Below are 24165 nucleotides of genomic sequence, written 5' to 3' on the forward strand. Positions count from 1 at the left end.
ACCGAAGAAATGAACGACCGCGCCAGGGCTCCGCGACCCGAGGGACGTTGCGTCCGTCCGCGACGAGCCGGCCGTCTCTGCTTTCCGCGCTCGTCAGGAGTCAAATCAAACAAAAAAGCAGGCAAAATTACCGGTGGGCACATAACTTACATTTGGTGTCACTTTTCTTCAACGCACGCACGGCTCATTGGCGTAAAGGCTCAGTTCCCCCCGCACGCCACGACCTTTTGTCCTCCTTCAGGCTAGGAGCCGGGATTAGGGACCCTCCTCGCTGGGAAATTCTCGAGCAAACCCAACATGAACGAACGGATCGATTGATTCCCTCAATAGTTGATCAAAATCGAGCTGTCGGGGGCCGCTTTACGAGAGGCCAGTTCTCCATATCCGTATCGTGCCTAGAACCTAGCCTGCTAGCTTCGCCTGCCGGGCTCCTTGTCGTTCCCTGGGTTAGGCTGTTTGGGACCGCTAAGGTGACGGATCTTCCCTTTTCGTCACGTCGATGCTCGCGAGCCCAACCCGGCACTGGCACTGTCTATCAGATCACTATCCCAGGGTCTGCCGAGCTGCACAGTTGCGACACCATTCCAACCAATATATCCACCCGGCCTCGATCCATGCACACCACTAGTAATAAACCACTGCTCGCAGTCGCAAACAAACAACCGCCATATACCCCAGGGCCCGTTCTCGAGCTGCAAACTCCTAAAACACCGACCCTGAACTGACGTGTCACCCGGCGCATTCTTGTTCCTTATTTTGCATAGCATACTCGCTCCCAAACCACCAACGCCGGCACCTATCCGTCGAGTCCATTCAGGTCCGCGCACGCACGCACCCACGCACACGAGATCCCCAATCACCACGCCGCAAGCACCCCCAGCGCGAGGTGCCCTTCCGAGTTCCTGCTAGTCGTACAAGCCCCGAGACATACCGCCCTCTCATTTGCGACGAGTCTTTGACGACCTCTCCCTCCCAACGCTTCCGCTTGTATATGGCACCGTCACCATGACGAGTGGCTTCTCGATCTCGAGCCTACGGTTTACAAGATGAATGGCGATGCGGGCCTCGTGGGCTGCTTGGTCGAAAGACTTACTACCAGGGTACACTATATCACAACTCCTTTTCCTTGACGGTGACAACACGCGCTTTGGGTTTGCGATCCCAGCGGAAGACCCGGCACAGTCATTGTTCGCCTTGCTAATGCAGCTTCCTGCCAGCTCCCACATCGTACCGGCACGCACGCCCAGGACCTACGTCAGGATGAGATAGCCGTTATTACCCGCCAAACTCTGATCAAGATCAGCTCTTTGTCGGTCGCAGTCGTGCTGGATTCCCTTGTGACGCTTTTGGAAGAATTGGGTCGCCCCTATAAGAGCTTCGTGACGCACCCAACCCATATACTTCTATCCGAGCTTTACGTGTTGGCATTGGCCGCCGATTGCTGTCGTGCGAATTGGAAGGAGCAGCAAGACGGAGGGGATGCCGGAAACGATGCGGCATACCCAAATGGGCGGCCGCCTTCCGTCGCTCTCAACCTGCAGCGGCTCGATAATGACCTCGTCGCGAGGATACTGGACCATTTCAAGCATATGCTCGAGCCTTTACCCGACGGCTTTTCGCTCCCTGCGCGGTCGATATTAGACGAGGATACCGCGAAGGAGGTCCTGGACCCAAGATACGGAGAACCTCTTTCCCGGGGTTTGTCGTCAAGCAGCTCGGATGAACCTGCCGAAGGCAGCGGCGCCAGCCACCTGCAACCCCAAGATGTCGAGCCACATATAAGGTCAATCTGTGAATTTCTGACCGCGTCAAGCTGGCCCGCAACGTTCGAATACTTCAGGGCCGTGATTTATACAGTTCGGGCAGCGGTGCCCGTTCAAGCTGGTGCGCCGCAGCCGCAAGCCTTGGCCGAAGATGAGAAGTTGTCTTTAGTGATCTTGCGCTTGCTCTCATACGCTTGGCTCGACAGCCAAAAGCTGGGACAGGTCATCCAGGAACTGTGTTCTAGCTTTCTCCATTTCCGAAAGCCTTTCCAGAGTACTATTGCAATTGTCACTCCGCTTATGATTATACGATGGCTTGATCGGTACCCCCATGAGTTTGTCAGGTTACACAATCAGCGTAGGAGGCTGGATGGTGGTGCTGATACGCTTTTCGACATGACGCAGACCATCACTGACAGCACCAGGAGGAAATCGATGCTACAGCCCTTGCAGATGATGCTGCTCTTCCTTGTACCCGAAGTCTTTGAGGTGGCCAGTAACTTGCGAGAAGCCAAGAGTGGCAGTATGGCCAAGAAGGTGCAATTCCTGGACACACTGAGAAAACAGCTAAGAAACCAAAACGAAGTCGCAGGATACTGCTTGGTGTGCCTATTGCGTGCAGCCCGTCATTTCGACGTCGATAGCGACGCTGCGTTTGTCAGTTATGCCATGGATGTCCAGGATGAAGTACGAGATGCCGTGTTTCGCAGATACTCCCCCAGTTTAGATGGCAGTGGGTTTGATCAGGATCTGACGACAGCTGCTCTGATCAGTCTCACTCATCTCAATTTCGAGGGATCTGTCGAGTCCCTAGTCCAGGCGTGTCTGCACTCGTCTGCACCGCAAATGTTCAAGATTTCCTTGATACAGGCGTGCTCTTACTTTGCGCGGCAGCGACGAGCTGAACAGTACCGCCCCCTTTTCCTTGAAGTCGCAGGCTTCATTCAGGAACAGATGAAGGTAAATTGTCTTGCCCTCATGAACACTCACAGTATCGCTCTAATTCAAGTAGACAATGCTTGCCGTATCAACGGATATGTATCTAGGCGACCATACCTCGCAGCGCAAGGCTTCGGAGACCAGCGCATCCAATACCGCTATGATTTGCACGATTCTGAAGTTTTTGGATGCATCACCGACAACTCTTTTCGACAACGCGCCTGCTGATAGCACGGATAAATTTTACGAGGATAACTTTGAAGCCTTCATATCATGCTTAGTATCGGCGAATGATCAGGTCAGAGCACTATCAAGCGCTATGGCGCAACGCCTATTAGCACCAGATGGCATCTTGGGCTCCCTACGCAAGGCCAAGAGACTCGAGACTCAGGGGTTCAAAATCAAATTCTGGAAACTTACGTAAGCATTCCGTGATTCGTGTCAGGTGCCCGTATACTGATTGCCAGCCAGCTCGCTCTCTCTCATGTCCATGTGCATGAAATACATGCAACAAGGCGACACCACGGTCTTGGAATCAATTCACGGCTATCTTGAATCCCGGTTGCTGTTACTGACCAATATCAAGGTAAGCACTTGGCAATCAACATGAAGGCGGCACTGTGCTCACCCAAATCTCACAGGAGCTATCGGAAGTCACAGATGAGATTCCAGAGCGAACGGCAGTGACCGCAAAGTTAGAGACACTCTTTCTCGTCTCTCTTAACTCTGCAGACATCGAGACATGCCAGCTTGTTACGTCGTGCATCGGCCTGTTCAACGACGAATGTCGCATCGTGGATTCGGCTTCAGAAACTACAAAAACAACAGTGCCCCTATTGCGGAACAGCGAAGTATTCTCCGAGATAGCGTCTCGTGCCTTTAGGTTTACCGGCGTGGTCGCTTTTCAGAAGCGGATACGAAATCTGCTACGCCGTATGCAATGTCCGAGCATGGGTATCTTGGAGGCTTGGGAGATTGCATTCGACAGATGGATGTATCTATCTAAAGACGTCTCTACAACTCCTATCGATAGCGTGGATGACCGCTCTCTAACGGAATGGCGTAATTATTCGGGGTTCCTTGCCTCTCTTGGCGGGATTTGCGTAGCTGATCAAGCTTACAACCTGGAGGAACCCGCTGTGGGAGGATTGCGCTGGATCGACCGGTTGTCGTCAGAGAACTTTGAGGAGACTTTGCTGAGTCGATATTTGCGTCTCGGGATCCAGCTCCTTGCATGCAGCAACGTTCGGGTCAGGGAGTCGATGAGAGAAGTTCTATCGGTCGAGATCTCTCCCAACCTCTACCAACCTTTGTTCAAAGCCTTGGAGTCCGAGCTCGAGGTTTTGTTCACTGGAGCGCTCGAGACGACCGGCAAAAGCCAGGACGGCGAGATTATCTTCGCGGAGCAGACCTCATCTCTGTTGAAAGTACTTGTTGATCGACTAGAAACGCCCTCCGACCTGGGTGCAGCAGCATCAGTTCACTTGGGGTCATTGACACTGAACTTTGCTAAGTTCCTGGACAGCTCCCCTGACAATATCGGCTGCCTGAGAGTGAAGATCAAGGTCTGCCAACTCTGTGAGGTGGTGACACGGAAAAAGGAGCATTTGAACTTACGCGACGATGTGCGAATTCGTAACCAGCTGCTGGAGTTCATCTTTGGCTGGATTGCGCGCCCTCGCTCTCCCCGCGAGGGAACTTACGGAGGCGTTCGCCAAGACGAAATAGCCCGTATCCAGAGAGACCTCGACAGGGCATGTCTTCGTTCCCTTGCAGAACTGACGTATCGTCTGCCCTTGCAACCAGGGGATGGGCAAAACGATGCGGGAACGAGCGAGCTGAAGTCGCAGATGTTTCACACCTATTTTAATAGGTTTCTATCTCTGCTCAACTACGAGCCTATGGACATCCACAGAGGCGATTTGCTGATACCTTCCACCAACCGCGACGAGTCGACATCCTCGGGAGACCTGTCAATCACCATCCTGTCAAACCTGCTCAGTGCAAACATTGACGTCGGTCTCAAGCATTCGCTCAGCATAGGGTACCATGAAAATGTTGAAATCCGCACTGCTTTTGTCAAGGTCCTATACAACATCCTGGTTCAAGGAACCGAGTTCAGCAACCTATCGGACGCCGCAGTCAGCGAGAGGTACGAGGAGCTGTTGGACATCCTGACTCACGACCTGCATCTTGCTGTCGCCATCAGCACCGTCTGTCCCAGTAGCGAAGTGGACGAGTTAACGATATCCCTGCTCAACATCTTTGAGACGCGTGGTCTTACCTTCGAACTCATGGAGGCGCTCATCAAACAAGAGATTGAAGATACCGAGAATGAGTCGGAGATCCTGCGTCGGAACTGTGTTGCAACCAAGATCCTTTCGGTTTATGCGAAATGGAAAGGTGCCGAATACTTACGCGCAACTCTCCAAAAGGTTGTCGAACGTCTCATGTTGACGTCGAAGGATCTTGATCTCGAGCTGGATCCTGCGCGAATACACTCACAAGAAGAGGTGCAGAAGAACGCACTGCAACTGCGTATCGTGGCGAAGGTCTTCATCGATGACATCAGGGCCTCTTCGGCCACCATTCCAGCCTCCTTCAGGAAGATATGCAGTATCGTATGTTTTCCCGCCCCTTTATTTCGCCCCAAAGACCATCTCTAATAATCCACCGCAGATATCAGCCGCAGTCATGACTAGATTCCCCGAGGCCAAGTACACAGCAGTTGGCGCCTTCATATTCCTGAGGTTCTTTTGCCCTGCTATTGTGGCCCCTGAAGCCGAAGGGCTGGTAAGCGTAGCGCCATCGAAAGAGATGCGGCGTGGGCTGCTCTTGATCGCCAAAGTCATCCAGAACTTGGCAAACAACGTCCTCTTTGGTGCCAAAGAGCCGTATATGTATCCTCTCAACGACTTCCTTGCGCAGAACATCTACCGCGTGACTCAATTCCTTCGAGAGATTTCGGTTCGTCACTAACCCCAGCCCTCTTTTAGCTTATCATAGTACTGACGTATCTTAGATCCCACCTGACGCCGATACGCTTGATACCCCTTCTCCGGAGACCGAGACTTTCGATTTCGGTTCATGCGTGGCGCTTCACAGATTTCTCTATGACCATTGGGACCAAGTCCGGCAGAAACTCATGACGCAGACACGGAGAGACTACGTACGGTCTCCGAACGAGCTGGCCCGTGGGCGGTCTCCAGCTATCGAGCCGCTGCGCAACCTGGTCACGACCCTAGGACCCCCTCCGCTCGCCGTTACTTGGAATCGGCCCCAGATATCATCCAATGCTCCGCTTGCCTACTCCAGGTTTCAGCATTTCATGCTTCGGAATGCTTTCCGCAGCACTGAGTCGTTCATGACCTCGCGAGCTGTATACGATGGCGGCGAGAGCAAGGTGCGTTCATACACTGCAACAGACGGGGATTGTTAACTGACTCATAACCCTTTAGGATGGTTTGTCGATCATATGCGTCATTCTCCGCCATATTGATTCCGACTCCATTGATTTTGATACCCTTATATACTGCTACTTGAAGGTACGGGCACGCTCCTGAATGTGGCTGCAGTGCCATCTCGCCCTACCATAGCTAACCCTTATGCAGATAGCAAGTCGCCTATGGCATCGGCCTTTTGGCCTGCTTATCGATGCAACCTGCTACAACGGGCAAAATGAGCCCCAGGATGACCTTTTCAAGAAGCTTGAGCTCCTGAGCCCGACCGAGATTTCCCGTTCGCTATCCAGAATTTACGTCTACAACATGAACAGCGCGTTCAGGTATGTTCGCCCGTGAGCCACTTTTCCACTATTCTGTTTCTGACCGAACTTAAGGAAATGTCTCCGCCGTATCCTTCGCTTGGCTACGAAGAACGAAGCAAGCGTATTCAACCCAGGCAATGTCGATTACCACCTTATCGGAAGTCTTCAGGACTTGCAGTCACATTTCCATCTCAGTCAATTGCATCTTCCGAAAGAGACCATCAGCGTCGTGACGGATACCAGATACGTGTTCCAGAACATAACTAGGCTATCCAAAACCAGGGGTCAGATTGAAGTCATTATCAAAGTTGGCAGCCAATTCGTCCAAGTGACGACGACGAAGAAACAAGAGGTACACCCAGGCTTCCGTCTCCACGCCACCGTCAACGATATCTTCAGATTAGGCGAGGTAGAAGAAGCTCCGACATCCATCCCAACCGATGACGACTCTGCATTTGGTCTGCGTGCAGACAATGGCAAGATAGTCATGTACTTTCAGAGCTCGAAGAAATCGGACGTTCTGCAGGCCGTTCGTGGCGCGAAAGCCAAGTACGGCAAAGACACGAGGACATTGAAGTCATACGAGAGACTTATTCGGCCACAAGACGTCCCCGGGACTCTACTCAACCTTGCGCTCACAAACCTTGCTGCCGCCGATCCCATTCTACGGCTTTCTTCATATAACTTACTGGGCGCCTTATGCAGAGCCTTCAAATTCAAGGCCGCCTCGAAGTTTATGTGTATCCGAGGTAACTTGGCCGAGCTATTCGATCTTTTACATTCTCTGCTAACAACGAGATCTACCAGATATCGCCGTTCCTCTCGACCCAACCCAGTTCATTGTCAACATCAGCAAGCATTTAGCCCAAGAAGAACCTCAACTGACTTCAGACTTCTTGAATGAGTTCTTTGTCGGCTGGGAAAGCTTCTCGGACGAACAGAAGCCATTGAGTCTTGCATATATGGCACCTTGGCTACCAAGTCTCCGAACGTCGCTGCTTGGAGACGAGGCTGACAGCGAGAAGGGCAAGGAGCGGATTGCTGTCATCTTCCGCAAACTCATTGATGTGACTATTACGGACCCCACTCTCAACCTGACCCTAGAACACACTGTCTGGCCTTCCATATACAAGGACGAAACACTGCTTGATATATTCCTCGAAGAGGTGCTAAAGGCGGCTTTGGCGCTCGGAATGCATGATGAGCAAACCCAGTGCCTGACATCGATAATCACGGCGATGGGTACCATCACACTCCGGGGCAAGATCATCTCGCGTTTGCGAAAGGCCCTCAACCGGTCGTCCCAGCGGCCCACCAAGTACATGCCGGATAACGCTGTCTGGCCAGAGATCTGTACCCTGCTCCAATTCTGCCTGTCGCTGTCGTTCGACTGTGGCGTCCAGTCCCAGCTCTATCTGCCCGAGATCTTCCACGTGGTCACTATGCTCGCCAATACCGGTCCCTCGGATGTTCGCATTCTAGTGCACAGGCTCCTTATAAACTCTATACATGCCGCCTGCACCTCGTTCAATCTGGAAGAAGCAAAGTTGTCGAAACTACGTGGCGCTCTCGACACACTGTCGGAACCAAGAAACGAAATATTTTCACCTCCGGTATTTACTCGCGACGGCGCCTCCATTTCGACGAACCAGGAGAATGGCCAGACCCTTGTCGGTACGGAGAGTCTGGCTGCCCTCCTCTTCGACATCTGTTCTACTGCTGCCCCGTCCATAGACATGGCCAACGCTTGGCGGTCCAGATGGATGAGTCTAGTGGCTAGCACCGCGTTCCAGAACAACCCCGCGGTCCAGCCAAGGGCTTTCACTGTGATGGGATGTCTGGCTCGTGAGGAAGTTGACGACGATCTGCTTTATCAGGTTCTGGTCGCCCTCCGTAGTGCGGTGGGCCGATTTGGCGAAGACAATAACGAGATGTTGATTGCCATAGTAACTTCGCTGTCGAAGATGATGGGCAAGTTGCTGACTACCTCTCGATATGGCCTGCAGCTGTTCTGGCTTGCAATCTCGCTGCTTCGTCTGGTTCCCCCAAGTTTGTTCAATTGCGCAGCCAACTTTCTGGAGGCGGTACTTACCAATGTCGGGTCGTCAGGGGAGGTGCGCAACGGGAAGATGGCGCACGTCTTGATCCAAGGTCGCGCCCAGCTAGAGGATGCCGCGCTGCCGCTGGATGACTTGTACGGCATCCATTTCACGATTGAAAACTTCCATTTCGCCATAGCGGCTTGCCTCATCCGTGGACTGACGGACACCATGACCAAGGGCACTGCCCTGCGCGTCCTCTCGACCCTCTTGGAGATGAGCAACCCTGTGGTAGGCCGACCTGAACAAGTCCCATCGGAGATGCTCGCGTCCCCATACTTTGCCCTTGTACAATCGCGAACAGTAGGGTCAGACGAACTCAAAGAAACGTTGTGGCAGTCAGGCATTAACCCCATGGGGGTGATGACAATGCCGCAGGTGCGGACGAACCCGGAACTGCCCATGGTGAAGGACAAGGACATGTTGTTGAACACAGCCATCACACTCGTGGATTTCCAGTATCTGCAAGATTCCGTCCAGCACCGGACCCTCATGTGGCTGAACGAGCTGGCTATAATGCGTCCGGCCGTCATCGCTCATCTGTAGGTTCAACCCCGTGCATGAGGCATTCTTTACGGAAGAGAGGAAGACGGGGAAAAGAAAGATGAAGCTAATGATCGATTGCAGGAGCTTCCCTGTCGTCCAGATACTGGATGATATTCTGCTGCACTGCCAGAACTCGACCACGCTCGAAGCCGCGCACACGTTGCTCCAGGCCATGACCGCGGACCGCAGCATCTCGACGGCGATGGAGACGAGCGGTGTGCTCAACGAGATACTCGAAGACGTGGGCTTCGGAGGCCTCTGGAGATCGTGCTCATTCAGCCAGGGCCAGGAACCCGACAAGCAGTGCTTTGCTCTGACCGAGAAGCTCATTGAGGTAAGCTTGGAAAGACGGGGGTCCGTCCCTTATCACGCAATGACCTAGATTAACATATATAACTACACAGCTCATCATCATCTAAGATGCACGAAGAGACGTGCTCGCTAAGGGGGAGTCAGTGATCAGAAAGCAGGGAGTGACTGATGGGGAAGTAGTGGCATGGCAGGGACCGGTGGTGGCGTGGGATGAGACAAGTCCTTTCCAAAAGCTTTTTTTTTCGATCTACCCTTGAGTGTATGGTAGAACTGGACCTTCTTGACAGGGGTATAGGTCATGTCCTGTCATGTTAGATGGACATAGCGAGCGCAAGGTGTAAATGCATTACGTGATTCAATTGCGACCTACCTACTTTACTCATCAATCAATTGGTGTGCCACGAAGAAGAGTACTCTTTCTCGACCAAGCCCCCCCTGAACGAACGGCACGTTGTGGACGGTGTTGTGCTTCCCCATCGAGATTCGGTTCACTGACTTTTTTCTTCTTTATCTTCTCGCTGAGCGGAGGCAGCTGCCACCAACATCCACCTCTTTGCTCAATTCGAATACCAACTGATCTTTCCCATTGATGGCGTGCCACAACGACTGCTCTTTCGGGTGCGTAGACAGACACCTTGATGGCTACCAAGCAATTGCCAAGCCGGAGGCGCAGGGACGACCAACAGCCCAGCGAAAATTTCAACATGGCTTGGAAATTCTGCTCATCAGAAAGGCTTGTCCTGCTACGACGGTCTCGACTTCCAGGCGTGACGGGTTGACCGCACTTTCTCTCGCCTGGATTCGGGTTTGCCTGAATGCAAGATGGCCGTCGTCCTCAAAACACCGCATCGAGTGGGAGCCTGCCATACACATCACATTGTCCCATAGCAGCACGCTGCGCAGTTTTGACGAAAAACACAGCTTACACGGTCATTTCTATGTGCAAGTCCCTCCTCCACCTCGCCAAGGAGCCGCATGGCTATCAAGGTTCTCAACTCGAGGACAACAGCCAATGTAAGTGCCTCCCGGTTCCACACTGAGGGGATTCTCCCATGATGCGCCAAGAGTGCAGCTCCGTAAATGCCAAGAGACGCCAGCATGGACGAACATGGGGCCTGCGAACAACGGACTAACAGTATATAACAGAGGTGTAAGGCGATTGCTGGTTTTGGGGACTTGCAGACGACGGACTGTCCAACGGCTACTAGGGAAACATCAAGTGCAACGACTCCCACATCGGTATTCAACATGGTATCGAGTATGCGCAACTCTGGCGGATGGACGCGAGCCCTCCTCGCGTCGCTCCTGTTGCTGGGGGAGGCGTCAGCACACCATATGGCACCAAATGCTCGCCGGCAGCAGCAGGCGACGACGACGGCGCCTCCCGCACCGACAACCACCGCCGCCCCGAAGGTCACGGCCATATCAGACTGCCACAACCACGGCGCCACCGTGTTTTGCATGTTTGGCACATCTGAATATCAGGTCCTCGAGCAGGCCACAGCAACAACGCCCCCGCCGCCTGCTTATACGGACTGCCACAACCACGGATCGGACATGTGAGCAGGCCCCCAGACCCCTACCGGCTACTGAGTAGGTGACTGACTACGAGACAACAAGGTTCTGCGTTGGTCCTGATGGAAATGATGTCGAGGTCGCTGCCGAGGGTAGCGCACATGAGTCCGAAGGAAAACCAGAAGGTGATCACGGCCACGGCGACAGCCACGACCACGACCACGGTCACGGGGAAGGCGATGCCTCCTCTCGGGGCGGGGCTAACTGCCATTTTCACGCCGGCGTTGAGTATGTTTCCTCCTGCTATATTTCTCCAACTTTCAGCATCAGGCCATTAACGGGGAATACCTTCCAGGCATTGTGTAAGTGCCGGTCAATCGGAGGCGTCAGCGGCAACATCATCATGTGGACGACGAGACCGAGATTATAACGTATCAATCCGGATAGGACTCTTGTTCGCGATTCTCGTCACCAGTTTTCTAGGCGCCGCCTTGCCCATCGTCCTTACCCCTGTCCTTCCGAAAAAGCTCGGCATAATCAACGTGTTCTTCAAACAGTTCGGCACAGGAATCATTATATCTACTGCATTTATCCATGTCCGTGAGATCACCCATTTGCTGGACATGAGCGATGCTGTACTGACAAGTTCCTTGCCTACATGATAGCTCTTCACACACTCTTTCCTCATGTTCAACCACGAATGTCTTAAAGACCAAATCAAATTCGAAGGCACGACGGCTGCCATTGTGATGGCCGGGCTTGTCATTTCTTTCTTCGTGGACTACGGCTGCCACCGCCTGGCCAACAAGCGAAAAGAACTCAACCAGACGGCGGCCAGTGCGACATCCAACAATGGGCTCATTAATGTCTTGATCCTCGAGGCTGGCATAATATTCCATTCGATATGTAAGATATCCTGTAGGGTCCTTGCCAAAGTACGTGCTAACAAGAACCTTGTAGTGGTCGGTCTCACCCTTGTCGTGGCGGGCGACTCCTTTTTCATCACCCTCTTCGTCGTGATCCTCTTCCACCAGATGTTTGAAGGCTTTGCGCTGGGTGTCCGCATCGCGGCGGTCCAGCAGCATGAACCGCCCTCAGCAACAAACGCGTCACAACTCCCGTCCGTCGAGCCCCCGTCGGCCGAGGCTAAGACGATAGCCGGTGGTTCCAACGACGGCGGCAGCCATGGCTCCTCCTCTGCCCCGATTACGTCTTCGTCGTCGAGGCGCGTCAGCCTGTGGATGTGGAAGAAGATGTCGATGGCCGCCGTCTTTGGCATTACGACACCAATCGGCATGGCCATTGGCATCGCCGTCCTGCAGAGCTTTAACGGCCAGGATCCCCACACCCTCAAGGTCATCGGTTCCCTCGACGCCCTATCGGCCGGCATTCTGCTCTGGGTCGGAATCGTCGGGATGTGGGCGCATGACTGGATGATGGCAGGCGGCGAGCTCTTCAATGCCGGCGCCTTGCGGACGGCATGCGGCTTGGTGGGACTCGTCGCGGGTATGGCGGCTATGGGCGTTTTGGGAATATGGGCTTAAAACAGCCCGTTTTCTGAGACGAGTTACCTGGGGAGAATTTGTACCAACCTTTAAGCGTGCGACAGTTCTCTCGACGGCATCGAAAGAAAGCGTTGATCTGATTTGATGTCTTCGAGACAACGACACGAACAAAACTGATGTCCTTGAGAAAGTGGCAGAGAGGCAAGATTAATACTATAGAGAAATGAGAGCTATTTACAGTCGCAGCTTTCTGTTGGTCCTCCTTTGAAGGTTCAATTCCCCGCCAGAGAGAGACACTGACGCGCTTCGCGATCTTTTTTGGTGTTTCTGGTGGTTGTATATATGTCCTCTGAAGGATGTCTGTATTTTTTTTATTCTTCTTCTCCTGTTTTGACAACAGCGCTTGCCAGCTTCTTCTAGTAGATGGGCTCTTTTCTCTCTTTTGAAGACCTGGATCATTACTTGGTAGGTCTATGCGGCCGCCGTTGTATCCGAGACCGTCGCCGAGCTTTGAGTATCTCACAACTTTGGCCCGTGGCTAGCATGCCAGAGGAGAAGTGGCTACGTTAATAGAAGTATTCTTTCCAAGTGTACTTCTCCGCAAGCTGGATACCGGTCTGGTAGTAACTTCTTCATGGCACCCCTATGCGCACATGCCTAATTGTTTCAGTGTCACAGCCTACACGCACTCACGGCTCTCACATCCTGTCTGCTAATAGCATCTGGTAGTAGTGAGTAAGTTACATATCTTACTCGAATACGTGGTTCAGGTTCATACTTTAGGCGAAAATAGGAGTGGTTGAAAAGAACTTCCTGAGATGACAAGGGTCGGTCAGGAGAGGCAGGCAGTATCTAATCAAATCCATTGCATTGTTATTCATGTAGCTAGATGAATCAGCTGGTCATCATTGACCTCGTTCTGGCTTCAGGATCATGGGTTTTTACCATGATGGTTCAATAGTACACTTGTTGAATGCCACCCCCGTGTTCCGTCGGAACTGGTGCTGTGTCCCATGCGACCTCATTCTCAACGCCCGTTTTTGCATCAAGATCTATGCTGCATAGATCATAGATCTGCCGTGGCAGTGGGGAGCCGAGTGCTTGGGCGGCAGAAACCTACCGAGATAAAGCAAGAGGTAGTATGTAGATGCAATCAAGTGTCGGCGAGGTTTCATAGGCCAAGTATTCAACTCTGGCCACCTTCGCTCTTGCCTTTGGGATATAGCCCTTTGATGTACTGGAGCACTCTCTGCTGAAGGGGACCGGATTCTTGGTATGCCCGTACAATCCGATCCTCTCCGACCGCCTCCATGCTCTGGGCCAACCCAATCGAGATGCCGCGCTTCAAAACGACGTGGAGGTAATCGTCCTGGCTGGGTATGGCCACAGGGTCCGAGAGATTTTCGTCCGCAAAAGCGCCGTCGACGAGCTCAGAGGCGCGTTTAAAGAAACGCCGGCGCTTGCTCGCAGAATCGTCTTTGTCGTTCTTCGGTAGGGCTCTGACGGGTTCTTGAGGACGCCGCGAATTATTGAGTGGCGCGCCTTTGGCGTCCTGGTACCTCTTCACTTCCGTCCGAAACGGCTCGAACTCATCATAGTTGTATAGCCACTTTAGGAACTCGTAGCCTTGCTCAAGCGGCTGACGAAGCTCTTCCATGAACATTTGGTCCCCGAGACATTCATGGGTATCCTCGACCGTAACACGTGATGGCTGTGCCTTTCCTCCCCCATTACCAATCCAACCGGACAGCTCAGCAGGAAACTCTTCGGGATTGCCGAGCCAGGTTACCATGTCGAATTGGTGCCTACTGTTGAGCGAATCAGCCATGACACGGGGTAATCTGTGCTGATTTTTGACGTTGATGCGCTTGGCTGCAAGTAAGCCTCCGACCGAAATGTTGTTCTTCATTACGAACACCGTGATCCATTCATTATGCCCCATATCTTTGCTGTAGACTGGCTTTGTGTCCCCGAGTGCTTGCCGCAACTTCTTCAGGCAGAATAGCTCGCGCACAGGGCCGGAAAACAGACTCTCCAGAGCTGGGTCTTGGAGCTGAACTTCCAACATTGTTCTGGCCTGGTTCAATACCATTTCCGTAGCAGTTACTGGGCATTGCTTCATCTCGTCGATAATCTGCTCGATCTCCCTTCTTATTGTCGCCTTCATCAAGTCTGATTCGGCGTTCGCCTTCAGGTCATCTCGGGCGGCGGGCGCCATGGAATCTTGTCTGGCTCCGGAGCTGGGAGCTGTCGTATTGGATGAGTTGAAGGATCTTGGTAGAAGCGCTTGCAGAAGCGCTTGCAGAAACTGAAGGCCCCAGTAACCTTGTGTTTTCCTCTCTTCGATCTTCTCGCCCTGGTCCAGTCCTGTTTGCATAAGTGGCGAGAGGCTGCTTACTTTGTCACCCTCAAGTCTGCAGAAATGACGAAGTGGCGGAGACGAGCTGTGAGAAGCGAGAAATAGATGAAATGTGAAGAACAGGTACTATTGCCCAACTTGAGTCTGGGTGAGAGGTAAGCAATAAGGCACCTTGGGTGGTGGGAATCAATCGAAGAAGGGCGTATGAGGAAACAATTCTTGCGATGAAAGAGTAGGTAGTGAGGTAGTCACGAAACCAAACATCGCAGGAGAATTGATTGAATATATGCTTAATGAGTGTGATAAAGAAAGAGAGTCAGCATAATCATGGGAAAGGATCGTAGCCGAGGGTTATGTCCCAGAAGGAGCACGCATCAAAAGAGAAGAACCCAAGTCACTCGATTCACCCGTCGAACTATCTACGGTCAACCATCCCATTCGATTTTCAGACGCCATGGCCACGGAGGTCCTGGAATCAATTGATGCCAGCGATATCCAAGCCCTGGCCGAGGCTAGCTTACCTGAGCCGATGAGTTCGCCAGCGCAAGGCATACCAGATGACACAACTAAGACGATTCGCTGCTTCTAATAGACATATAGTTCGGCATAATATCAGGTACGTTCTGCGGAGATCCAGCAGCGTCGAATGGACGGTACAAGCGATAGAGCGCGCTGCTGCCGGCAACACCATCTCATATTCTGGAATCCCCAATAAGAATCGCGTCGCCGAAAGCTCGACTTGCCAGGTGCAGGTATGTCAGAGCATATCTGGCATTGACGAGGCTGCACGCGTGGAGCGCGAGCATCACGACGCCTGCACAAGGTAGCCTGGGACTACACTCCCAGGCACCGCACAAGCTGCTGTGTTTGCGTAGAAATGCGCATCTGCCGTTTCTTTGGTACTGGACTAGCCTCGACGTCGACGTTCTGGGAAGTTGCAATTGATATTGTTTCGATATCCCCGAAAGCCCTTGGAGCCTCCTCTGATGGGAGCCATCTGGTGCAATGATGATATTGATTTGTTCAGGTTGGATGATGCTTGGCCTGAACTAATACTTTCTGAGCGCGATTCTCCGAAATGATTTCGGTGAGTAGACATGTAAGTACCTACTAGTAGGTAATGCCTCGCCTCTGACGCGCCTGCTAGAAACACACGGCTTTAAGGGGTCGGGACCGGAAATCGCAAGCTGGGCCTACCCAAACTAGCCTGATCAGGTAGTTTTTTATCGCCGCAAAGTCACTTAACTCCTGGCAATGCCGCTACCGCGCAGCATCAACGTCACTCTCGGGGTATCAATTGTAGTAGGGTGGTAAATCCGCCATCTATGCTGGACGTGCGAAGCGGATGAGGATATAGAGTGTCGGGCCGAAGAGGAATCCGCAGAAGCAGTATCATGGATCTTGTACAAACAATAGTAACCTTGCACCCAAGGTCTGATCATAGGAAAGCCCAACCCCTTAAACAGCAAAGTCATCCGAACCGATTCTATTTAGATACTGGAAGCATATCACCAGTTCAACAAGAAAAACGTATTAACTCAACATCTGTTGCAGATAAGAATGTCGGGTTTAACCTACATTAAGAAAGTCGCCATTGTTGGTGTAAGCTTGCAACCCCTCTTTGCCCCTTACCCCTTCCTTCTTCGCTACAAACGTCATAAACATTCAAATAAGAACTGACCACCTCGGGTAGGCCACTGGCACCATCGGAAAATACATAGTCGATGCTCTACTCCAGAAAGGCAAGCACGAAGTGACGGCCATCACGCGCAAGGGGAGTACCAATGTCATGCCCGCCGGCGTGACGGTGGCCGTGGTAGACTATGAGAACCCCTCGACTCTCGTAGACGCACTGCGCGGACAGGAGGCCCTGATCATTACCCTTCCGAGCACGGGGCTGGACCAGCAGGCGACACAGCTGAGGTTGGTGGAAGCGGCGGCAGAGGCCGGTGTCCCTTATGTGCGTAATCGTCACTTCTCCCCCTTTAACTGCTCGAAGATGGTGCTTAATAGCCTAATGTATTCCAGATTCTCCCCAACGAGTGGACGGTTGACATGGCCGACGAGAACCTCGCCAACGACGTCCTCTTCAGCGGCGAGCGCGAAATCCGCCGGCGCATCCAGGAACTCGGCGTCAGCGTATGGATGGCCGTCATCACGAGCTTCTGGTACGAGTTCAGCCTAGGCTTCAGCCAGCTGTGCTATGGGCTGGACTGGGCCGGGCGCACCTTCACCTTTTATGACGAGGGGACACAGAAGATCAACACCATAGTGAGTCACAGCACAGCATCTTCATCACCTTCTTTCCCGTGATTTTTTTTGTTGGAAGTCGGGATAATAATCAGTATTAAAAAGACCATGCCGCAAAATGGTCGTGCTGTAGCCAATCTCCTATCCCTGCCCATCCAAACCGCGGACGGGGCACCCTCTCTGGATGGATACAGGAACAAGTTCGTCTACGTATCTTCCTTCCTGGTCAGCCAAAGGGACATGTTCGAGTCGGTGCTGCGGGTGACGGGCACCAAAGCAGACGAGTGGACGCTCCGGCACGAGGACGTGGCCGAGCGGTACCAGGACGGCATGAAGACGATGCGGGCGGGCGAACGCACAGGGTACATCAAGTCCCTCTACGCGCGCGTCTTCTACCCGGACGGCTCGGGCAACTTCGAGGCTCGGCGTGGGCTCGACAATGATGCTCTGGGGCTGCCCCGGGAGGACCTGGACGAGTGGACCCGAGTCGCCATCAACAACGCCGAGGCCGGTATCAGGTATGGCCCAGGCAGTGGAAGTAGCTGAGTAAGGGGACTATAGAAGGGGGTCATACCAATCAAACTCTGTTACGATATAACTAAGAGGAGGAACTGGTCAACATTGACCTGGATCGTCAGTATCTGTAGAGGAATATACATGTAACGGACCGCCCACCTTTTCACGAAAGTCCCGAAGAAGACATAATGTATGTATGTAAGGTATGTATCCCAGCATCTACACGGCTATTCATGGGAGTGATGCCCAGCTGGGAAGAAAACGGCTTCGTGGAAACTGGCTGCAAGTGGAATCAAGAACGGCGTTGTGTTTTCCATGCTGGAAATTGGAAAGTGCTCCTGTCCTGATGAGATGCAAGTCCACTTCGCAGATATCAAATAGGGAAGGAACGGCCTGGCCAAGACTTGGTCTTTTGGCGTAACGGTAAGAGCGGGAGCTCACTTGCCTATTTACCTACATAATGCGGCAGGTTCGCTTTTAAGGTAGAAACTCAACCCTCCATTTTCTTTCTTTACCCAATCTCGGTTTCTTGCTACATCACATCATACCAATAACCAAAGTATCTGAGAGAGAAAGACGTATCCTCCAAGCACACCACGGACCTGCCTCTTCCAAGCTTGCCCCTCAAGCGCATGTCGCTGAGCGAACAGTTAGAGCATACGAGAGCTACAGATCCTGAAGGATTAGATCGGCTGATGAAGTGAGTAGGATTCGCCTTCTCGCATCTGCCTGCGTGTTTGACGAAACCGAGAAGAGTACTAAACGAGCATAGAGAAATCACGGCAGATTATGAGGAGATGACGCGAGAGATTGAAGCTGGAAAGATTGCCGCTGCTGCCGCAAAGAAGCAGAACGGCCAGGTCCTCACCTCCTCGGCTTCGGAAGCCAAACGTTCACTTACCATGAAGGAGACGGACGGACTCTCCAGACAAGCGGAGTGGTGAGCCTGAAAGTCTCCTTGCCCCGTCGTCGTAAGTACTTGCTTTCTTCTCGAGCCCCAGTATCGTTCTGCTAACGAGTTGAAACTGGGCTACTGTAGACAAGGTACTCGCCAGGAAAGCACCGACCCGATTGCATCGGGCCAAGCCAATACTGTGCCTGTCCCACACGAGCGACCAAGTCCAGGGCAGCCTAGTCCTAAGCCGAAGGACGTGAGAAGAAAGCGAGTCTACACTGAATACCTGGATGAACACGTTGTCGATGGTTTGCAAGTAGCAAGAGAGGTACAGACCACAAAGTTGGCGAAGCCTTCCGATGGTTGACCGATTTTATATCGGAGTATAGGCGAGGCTATCCACTGTGTACTCACAATGAGGGTGTGGGCGAGGGACCGAATATTCAACCATGAGACGTATCCAGAAGGAATTGAGTCGTTATCTTACAAAGCCGTCTAACATGAGCTAGTTGCAGGAAGATTGTTCTATTACATGAAGTCTGGGAGCTGGGATGTGATGACTTGTCAATCTACCAGTCCTTAGGAGTTTAGCAAAATACACTCTCTTGTGAGCCCACTGTAATTTCTAAAGTGTGGATGTCGTGGAAGCTGTATTCACTACTAAACTGACATTGCTCGTGTATTTATATATATCATGCCCACTCCACTTCTATACCTGACTGGACCTCCCGCCCGGGGTGCTCGACCTTGTCGAATAACCGCCCATGAACGTCCCCGGGTCCAGCGCAAAATACATGGCCCCAGCGACGGTACTGGGATCCATTGACATAGGAGGCCAATCCACCAAGAAGGACCAGGTAATCACAACTAGCATCTGAGACAAGATGGCCGCAGCGATCCAGGTGCAAACGAGGTGCGTCGCCGACGCCTGCAGGGCCTTCGAGGGGACATTGGCTAACAAGACCGGCAGCACGTCAGACAGGATCGCTGTGAAAGCCACGAGACCCAGGTAGCCGTCGGGACGTCGCCATTGGCACACTTCCCACAGTCCAGAATACGCATTGGTGGGCGGGGTCAACACTGCAGCGATGCCGTCGTAATGCTTACGATATAGCCGGTACGGACTGAGGAACGCGACAGCTAAGTGGCCACAGTTAGTAAAGGACATGACACCAGGCAGGCGAATCCATGTACGGTTGAGCTTACCATTGAAGAAAGTGGCCCAGAATAGGGAAACAACCACCCCAACGCCGCAAAACAAGAACCGAACTCCAAACGAATCCCCATCCATAAAATGAGCAAACTTCGACTCGGCGCCCGTGCTGATATATACGAGCGAGACTACGAGCAGAGCGACCAGCAGCAGAAGAGCCAGCAGCCTGCCCCAGAGGCTCAAGACGTAAAAGGGCATGGCTTTGCTCCGATTCGCCATATTTCCATTGCTGAAGCCGACGTGCTTCTTATTGCCCTTCAATAGGTTGCCCGCGTCGTTCTTGATGAGGACGCCATATTCCCAACCGTAGGTGTCGTACCATTCCTTGAGGCCGAATCTCCGCTGGCCAAAGGCCTTGATGGCGTCCTTGTTCGTGATCACGCCGCTGTTCTTCGGCTTGAGTCTCTTCATCAGAGCACGAAACTCGCCGTTCGTGGCAAGAAGCCCCATCACCTCCATACTCCAGGGGTTCTTCCAAACACCCGTCTTCCACTTCCGCAGCGTGATGGCTGCGATTATGGCTAGGAGCATCATGGCGCTGAGCAGCGCGGTGGCGATACTCACCAGGGTCGGGAAGGCCTGTAGCGTCACATCACAGCCGGGCGAGGCCGCCCCCCGTGACGAGCAGTCCGGCCCTCGAACCGATATGCGAAAGGCTTCGGCGCTGAGGGGTATAAGCACTGCGTTGATCAGAAGTAGCAGGCCTGTCACCGAGAGCAGTATGTGGTGTCTCATCAGCGACTGCACGCCCGTCACGAAACCCAGCACACTGCTTGACTGCAAGCAGAGCGAGTCGACGGTTTCGGCGCCGTACTTTTTCGTCAACGCGTGGAAGGGCTGATATAGCTTGGCGGTCTGGTCAAGCATACGCACTGGGATCGAAATTGCGACGGCTAGAAACGGGGGCAATACGAGGCCGACAAAATAGTCTTTAGAGGACACGTTCAAGCCCGATATGTTTGCCGAGGCGAAACTATCACGGGAAGAGTTGCTTGCCAACGTAGATGTGATTATCGCCGTGCTTGTGGATGTTACGGGCTCCCACATGGTCTTGGTCATGGTGGGGACGCCATTGGAACCATACAGCGTCGTGACTGCCAACGTTTCAGTAACTATCCCGGTGCTTGTGCTGGTGGCACGGCCCCAGGCATCTGATAATGTTGATGTAGTCAGTTTTGTGGCGTATGTTTCGGTAGTGTAGCCTCCGTGCCCGTTCGTCTTGGTGGTGACTCTCCACTGGTTCTGGTGCCACGCAGTCCCGGTACGGGTCGGCCTTCCCTCGGCATCGGTATAGGTGGTCAGGAAAGGCGCCATGTTCACGAGGCTACTCTTTGTCGCGGTGGGGTTGCCTGCTGCGTCTGTCAGGGTTGTGGCTAACCAGGTCATGAAATCGTCGGTTTCTGTCCAATCGGTGTAGATAATCGTGGATTGGGACACCACCTTCATCACCACGTCCAATGTTGTGATGCTCTCTTGCGTGAAGACCGCACCTATAGGGTTCTATTAAACAGTAAGTAACAGCGAAGAGAGCTAACAATGAGCACAGCTTACCGTCGTGGTTTCGGTCGAGGTACTCGTCATTGTGGAATGCTGGTCTACTTCCGTACTCACTACTACCGTGATAGTATGTGGTGGAAGTGGTGTATTTTGCGGCTTTTTAACCTGCGGCGATGGTGTGTTGAACGGCCGCAGTGGTTCATTCTCTGTTGTCGTCTCTTGTGGTTTTGGTGCATTCTCGGGATCATGCGGTCGTGGTCTTGGTGGTGCGCTCTCAGGCTTTTGCTGCTGCGGGGACAGCGGCGGAGTGTTGGTGGCCGGCAGGGGTGTTGAAACGACTCCAAGAACAAGCGGCGGCACCTCATCGGGATCGGAGGTTGCCAGAGGCGTCGGTTGCTTCTGCAAAGGTGATGCGTTGCCGACTGGAAGTGCTTGGCTGGCAGCAGGCGTGGCACTCGGACTCGGCGACGGTCGGTCGATGGGAGACGTACTACTGGCTGGTGGTACGTCCGGCTTAGCGGCCGGAGTTTCGGCCGGAGTATCCGGATTAGGGGTCGGGGGTTGAGCTGGAGTGCCTAGATCAGGGGTTGGAGTTTGGGCTGGAGGATTCGGTTTAGGAGATGGGGTTTGAATAGGAGGATCAGTATTAGGCGTTGGCTTTGGGGTCTGAACTGGGGGGTCTGGAAGAGCATCAGGAGGATCTTCGCCCAGAGTAGCCTTCGGTGGAGGTTGATCGGCCGTCTTCGTCCCGGGGTCTGGGTGGTCTGGATTTGGAGCTGGGGTTTGAATTGGGGAGCCTGGGTGATCCGGTTTCTTCGTTTCATCATTGCCGGGAGTAGGCTGTTTGGAAGGTTGCTGATGGCCTGGATGATCTGGAGTTACGTTTGTAATTTGAACTGGGGGGGTTGTTCGATCCGTATCCTTAGGTTGACCATCGCCGGCTCCGGAGTTTGTTGTAGGAACTTGACCTCCAGTGCCTGGGCTCTTGGGATGACCATCACCGGTAGTGAAAACTGTAGTTGGGCCTGGAGTTTTATTTGTAGGATCTGGATTATCCGGGGTTTTGGGACTTCCGTTACCGCCATTGGGGTCTGGGAAATGATGACCTGGAAACTGGATTGGGGTTGTGACTGGAGAGCCCGCGTTATCCGTTTCCTTGGGCGTCCCACCGCCGGTATTGGTCGGTGGGCGAGTTGTAGTCACCGTTTTCTGTGCTATCACAGTAATTTCCGTGGTTATAGTGGTTGTGACGGTGGAGGTACAGTCCGGAACTTGTCGCGGTAAGAGAGTCGTCACAGGAACAGCAAGCCCTTGTCCTCGCCCTCCAAGCCCACGACCGAAAATGTCACCCAGACCAGGGGGTTCGGGTCCATGCACATCAGAGCCTTCATCTGGGCCAGAAAGATCACGAGCGTACACTGTAGTTTCTGAGAGCGTCGTGGTCTTGGTAATTGTCAATACGAAGGTGTCGGTACACACAGTCCCAGATTTCTGGCCACCTGGCGCTCCTGTAGGAGGCGGCGGCGGCGGCGGCGGCGTCGTCTCCGTAGGTGATGGTACTCCTGTAGGTGAAGGTTCTGTCATAGGTGATGTCAATTTCGCAGTCGTTGTTTCGTCTGTAGGTGGTTTCACTTCAGTAGTTCCCGGGTTATCCGTAGGTGATGTCACTTCCGTGGGTGATGTCATCTCTATAGTTGTTGGCTTTTCTGTAGTCGACGGCGTCTCGGTAATTGACGGCGTTTCCGTAGGTGACGGAGCTTCCGTGGGTGAAGTCGCCTCCGTAGTCGTTGGCTTGGCCGTAGGTGACGTCGCTTCTGCAGTTGTTGGTTTAGGGGGGTTGTCTTTGGGCGGCTCGCCTGTAGTAGACGAGAACGGGGGTGTCGGCACTCCTCCTCCACCGTCTCTATCCGTGGGCGATGTCTGGATCTCTGGGGATGTTGGAGAAGGCGGCGGCAGCTTCCCTGGGGAATCATCAGTAGTTGTGTGGCCTTCCCCAGGGGATGGATGGGTCTGAGCAGATGTGCCGCCGACCGGCTGAGTAGGAACCAGGGTCGGCGTGGTGGGCTCCTGCGGCTGTTCTTCAGGTTGCGTGGCGTTGCCATCTTGTCCAGCGCGGCCGAGCTTCACAGCGACGGAGGCGCGGCCAAATACCCGGACGGGGACCATACCTCGCAACCTCAGACCTGCCATACTGCCGTTCCGGCTGTTTGAAGGATTGGGGGGGACTAACAGCTGGTTCTCGGTGGGAAGAACATGTGTGGAATAGACTGTTAGGCCAAGTAGGGCCCCCAGCATCAACAAGAGAAGCAATGAGAAATGGCTCTTTAGAACGAATGGCCTGTAATCAGCGAAGCCTTGCGCAGGCCTGTTGGTTACCTGAGGATCGCTCTTCTCATCAACACCGACGATTGGCGTCTCGTAGGCGCAGCAGAAGAACTTGTCCTTGTCGTCCACAAACGTAGACTCGGTAAGCACATCGCTCTCCTTGCTAAGACTGGACGGCGCCCTTGGTCCGTAGTATTCGATATGAGTGGCTGCCAGCTCAGCGATGTCGATTTCCTGAAACTCCTCCGGCGGCGAACCATACGATCCATGGACAAGACGGGGTGAGGCAAGGGGCGTCGAGTATTCGTGATGGGGTTGAACGGGCTCGTAAAGTTGGTCTTCGTGAGTCAGTGAGGATTGCCGAATTACTGCTTGGACCTGTTGCTGGAATCGGGCCCTTCCCGATAGCCTATGCCGGCCCGAGTGGACTTCTTCATCTGCCTCGACCTCAGTCTCATGACCATTTCCATGTTCAAGATCAGGCTCGTCCTGGGCCAGCGGCGCAAAGCTGCCACTGCGGCCTCGGTTGTGCTGCGTCGCTGCGCGATGCATGGCGGAAATCAAGCACTATTCGCTTATCTCTGTCATAGAATTATCGCATATCATGATGCGGTTCCGAACACGGCCATCTCATGACAATGCGATCGGGTGGTTTTCGCTTTCGC

The 24165-nt window shown here is 53.3% G+C and overlaps 5 protein-coding genes across 5 annotated transcripts; 3 read left to right on the top strand and 2 right to left on the bottom strand.

Annotated features, from left to right (window-relative positions):
- Positions 1-1046: 1046 nt before the first annotated feature.
- On the top strand, positions 1047-9532 carry PG986_009276 (uncharacterized protein; the record flags this gene model as incomplete). The annotated part of the gene is made up of 13 exons (XM_066845498.1): positions 1047-1100; positions 1218-2723; positions 2776-3122; positions 3174-3288; positions 3344-5323; positions 5382-5669; positions 5725-6105; positions 6161-6247; positions 6314-6486; positions 6541-7217; positions 7276-9109; positions 9195-9447; positions 9518-9532. The coding sequence occupies 13 exons, from the start codon at positions 1047-1049 to the stop codon at positions 9530-9532; spliced, it is 7710 nt and encodes a 2569-aa protein (XP_066697896.1).
- A 1141-nt stretch (positions 9533-10673) lies between these two features.
- On the top strand, positions 10674-12484 carry PG986_009277 (uncharacterized protein; the record flags this gene model as incomplete). The annotated part of the gene is made up of 5 exons (XM_066845499.1): positions 10674-10984; positions 11046-11228; positions 11296-11536; positions 11606-11846; positions 11901-12484. The coding sequence occupies 5 exons, from the start codon at positions 10674-10676 to the stop codon at positions 12482-12484; spliced, it is 1560 nt and encodes a 519-aa protein (XP_066697897.1).
- Positions 12485-13631: 1147 nt separating this feature from the next.
- Positions 13632-14822, bottom strand: PG986_009278 (uncharacterized protein; the record flags this gene model as incomplete). The annotated part of the gene is made up of 1 exon (XM_066845500.1): positions 13632-14822. The coding sequence occupies one exon, from the start codon at positions 14820-14822 to the stop codon at positions 13632-13634; it is 1191 nt and encodes a 396-aa protein (XP_066697898.1).
- Positions 14823-16364: 1542 nt separating this feature from the next.
- On the top strand, positions 16365-17600 carry PG986_009279 (uncharacterized protein; the record flags this gene model as incomplete). Its single annotated transcript, XM_066845501.1, has 4 exons — positions 16365-16406; positions 16498-16764; positions 16833-17075; positions 17160-17600. 4 exons carry the CDS (start codon positions 16365-16367, stop codon positions 17598-17600), a joined length of 993 nt encoding a protein of 330 aa, XP_066697899.1.
- Positions 17601-19174: 1574 nt separating this feature from the next.
- PG986_009280 (uncharacterized protein) lies at positions 19175-24052 on the bottom strand (the record flags this gene model as incomplete). Its single annotated transcript, XM_066845502.1, has 3 exons — positions 19175-21118; positions 21290-21668; positions 22593-24052. 3 exons carry the CDS (start codon positions 24050-24052, stop codon positions 19175-19177), a joined length of 3783 nt encoding a protein of 1260 aa, XP_066697900.1.
- Between the last annotated feature and the right edge of the window lie 113 nt (positions 24053-24165).

The sequence above is a fragment of the Apiospora aurea genome, assembly GCF_038362705.1.
Source record: "Apiospora aurea strain CBS 24483 chromosome Unknown utg000006l_segment0_segment0, whole genome shotgun sequence".
NCBI classification, from domain to species: Eukaryota; Fungi; Ascomycota; class Sordariomycetes; order Amphisphaeriales; family Apiosporaceae; genus Apiospora; species Apiospora aurea.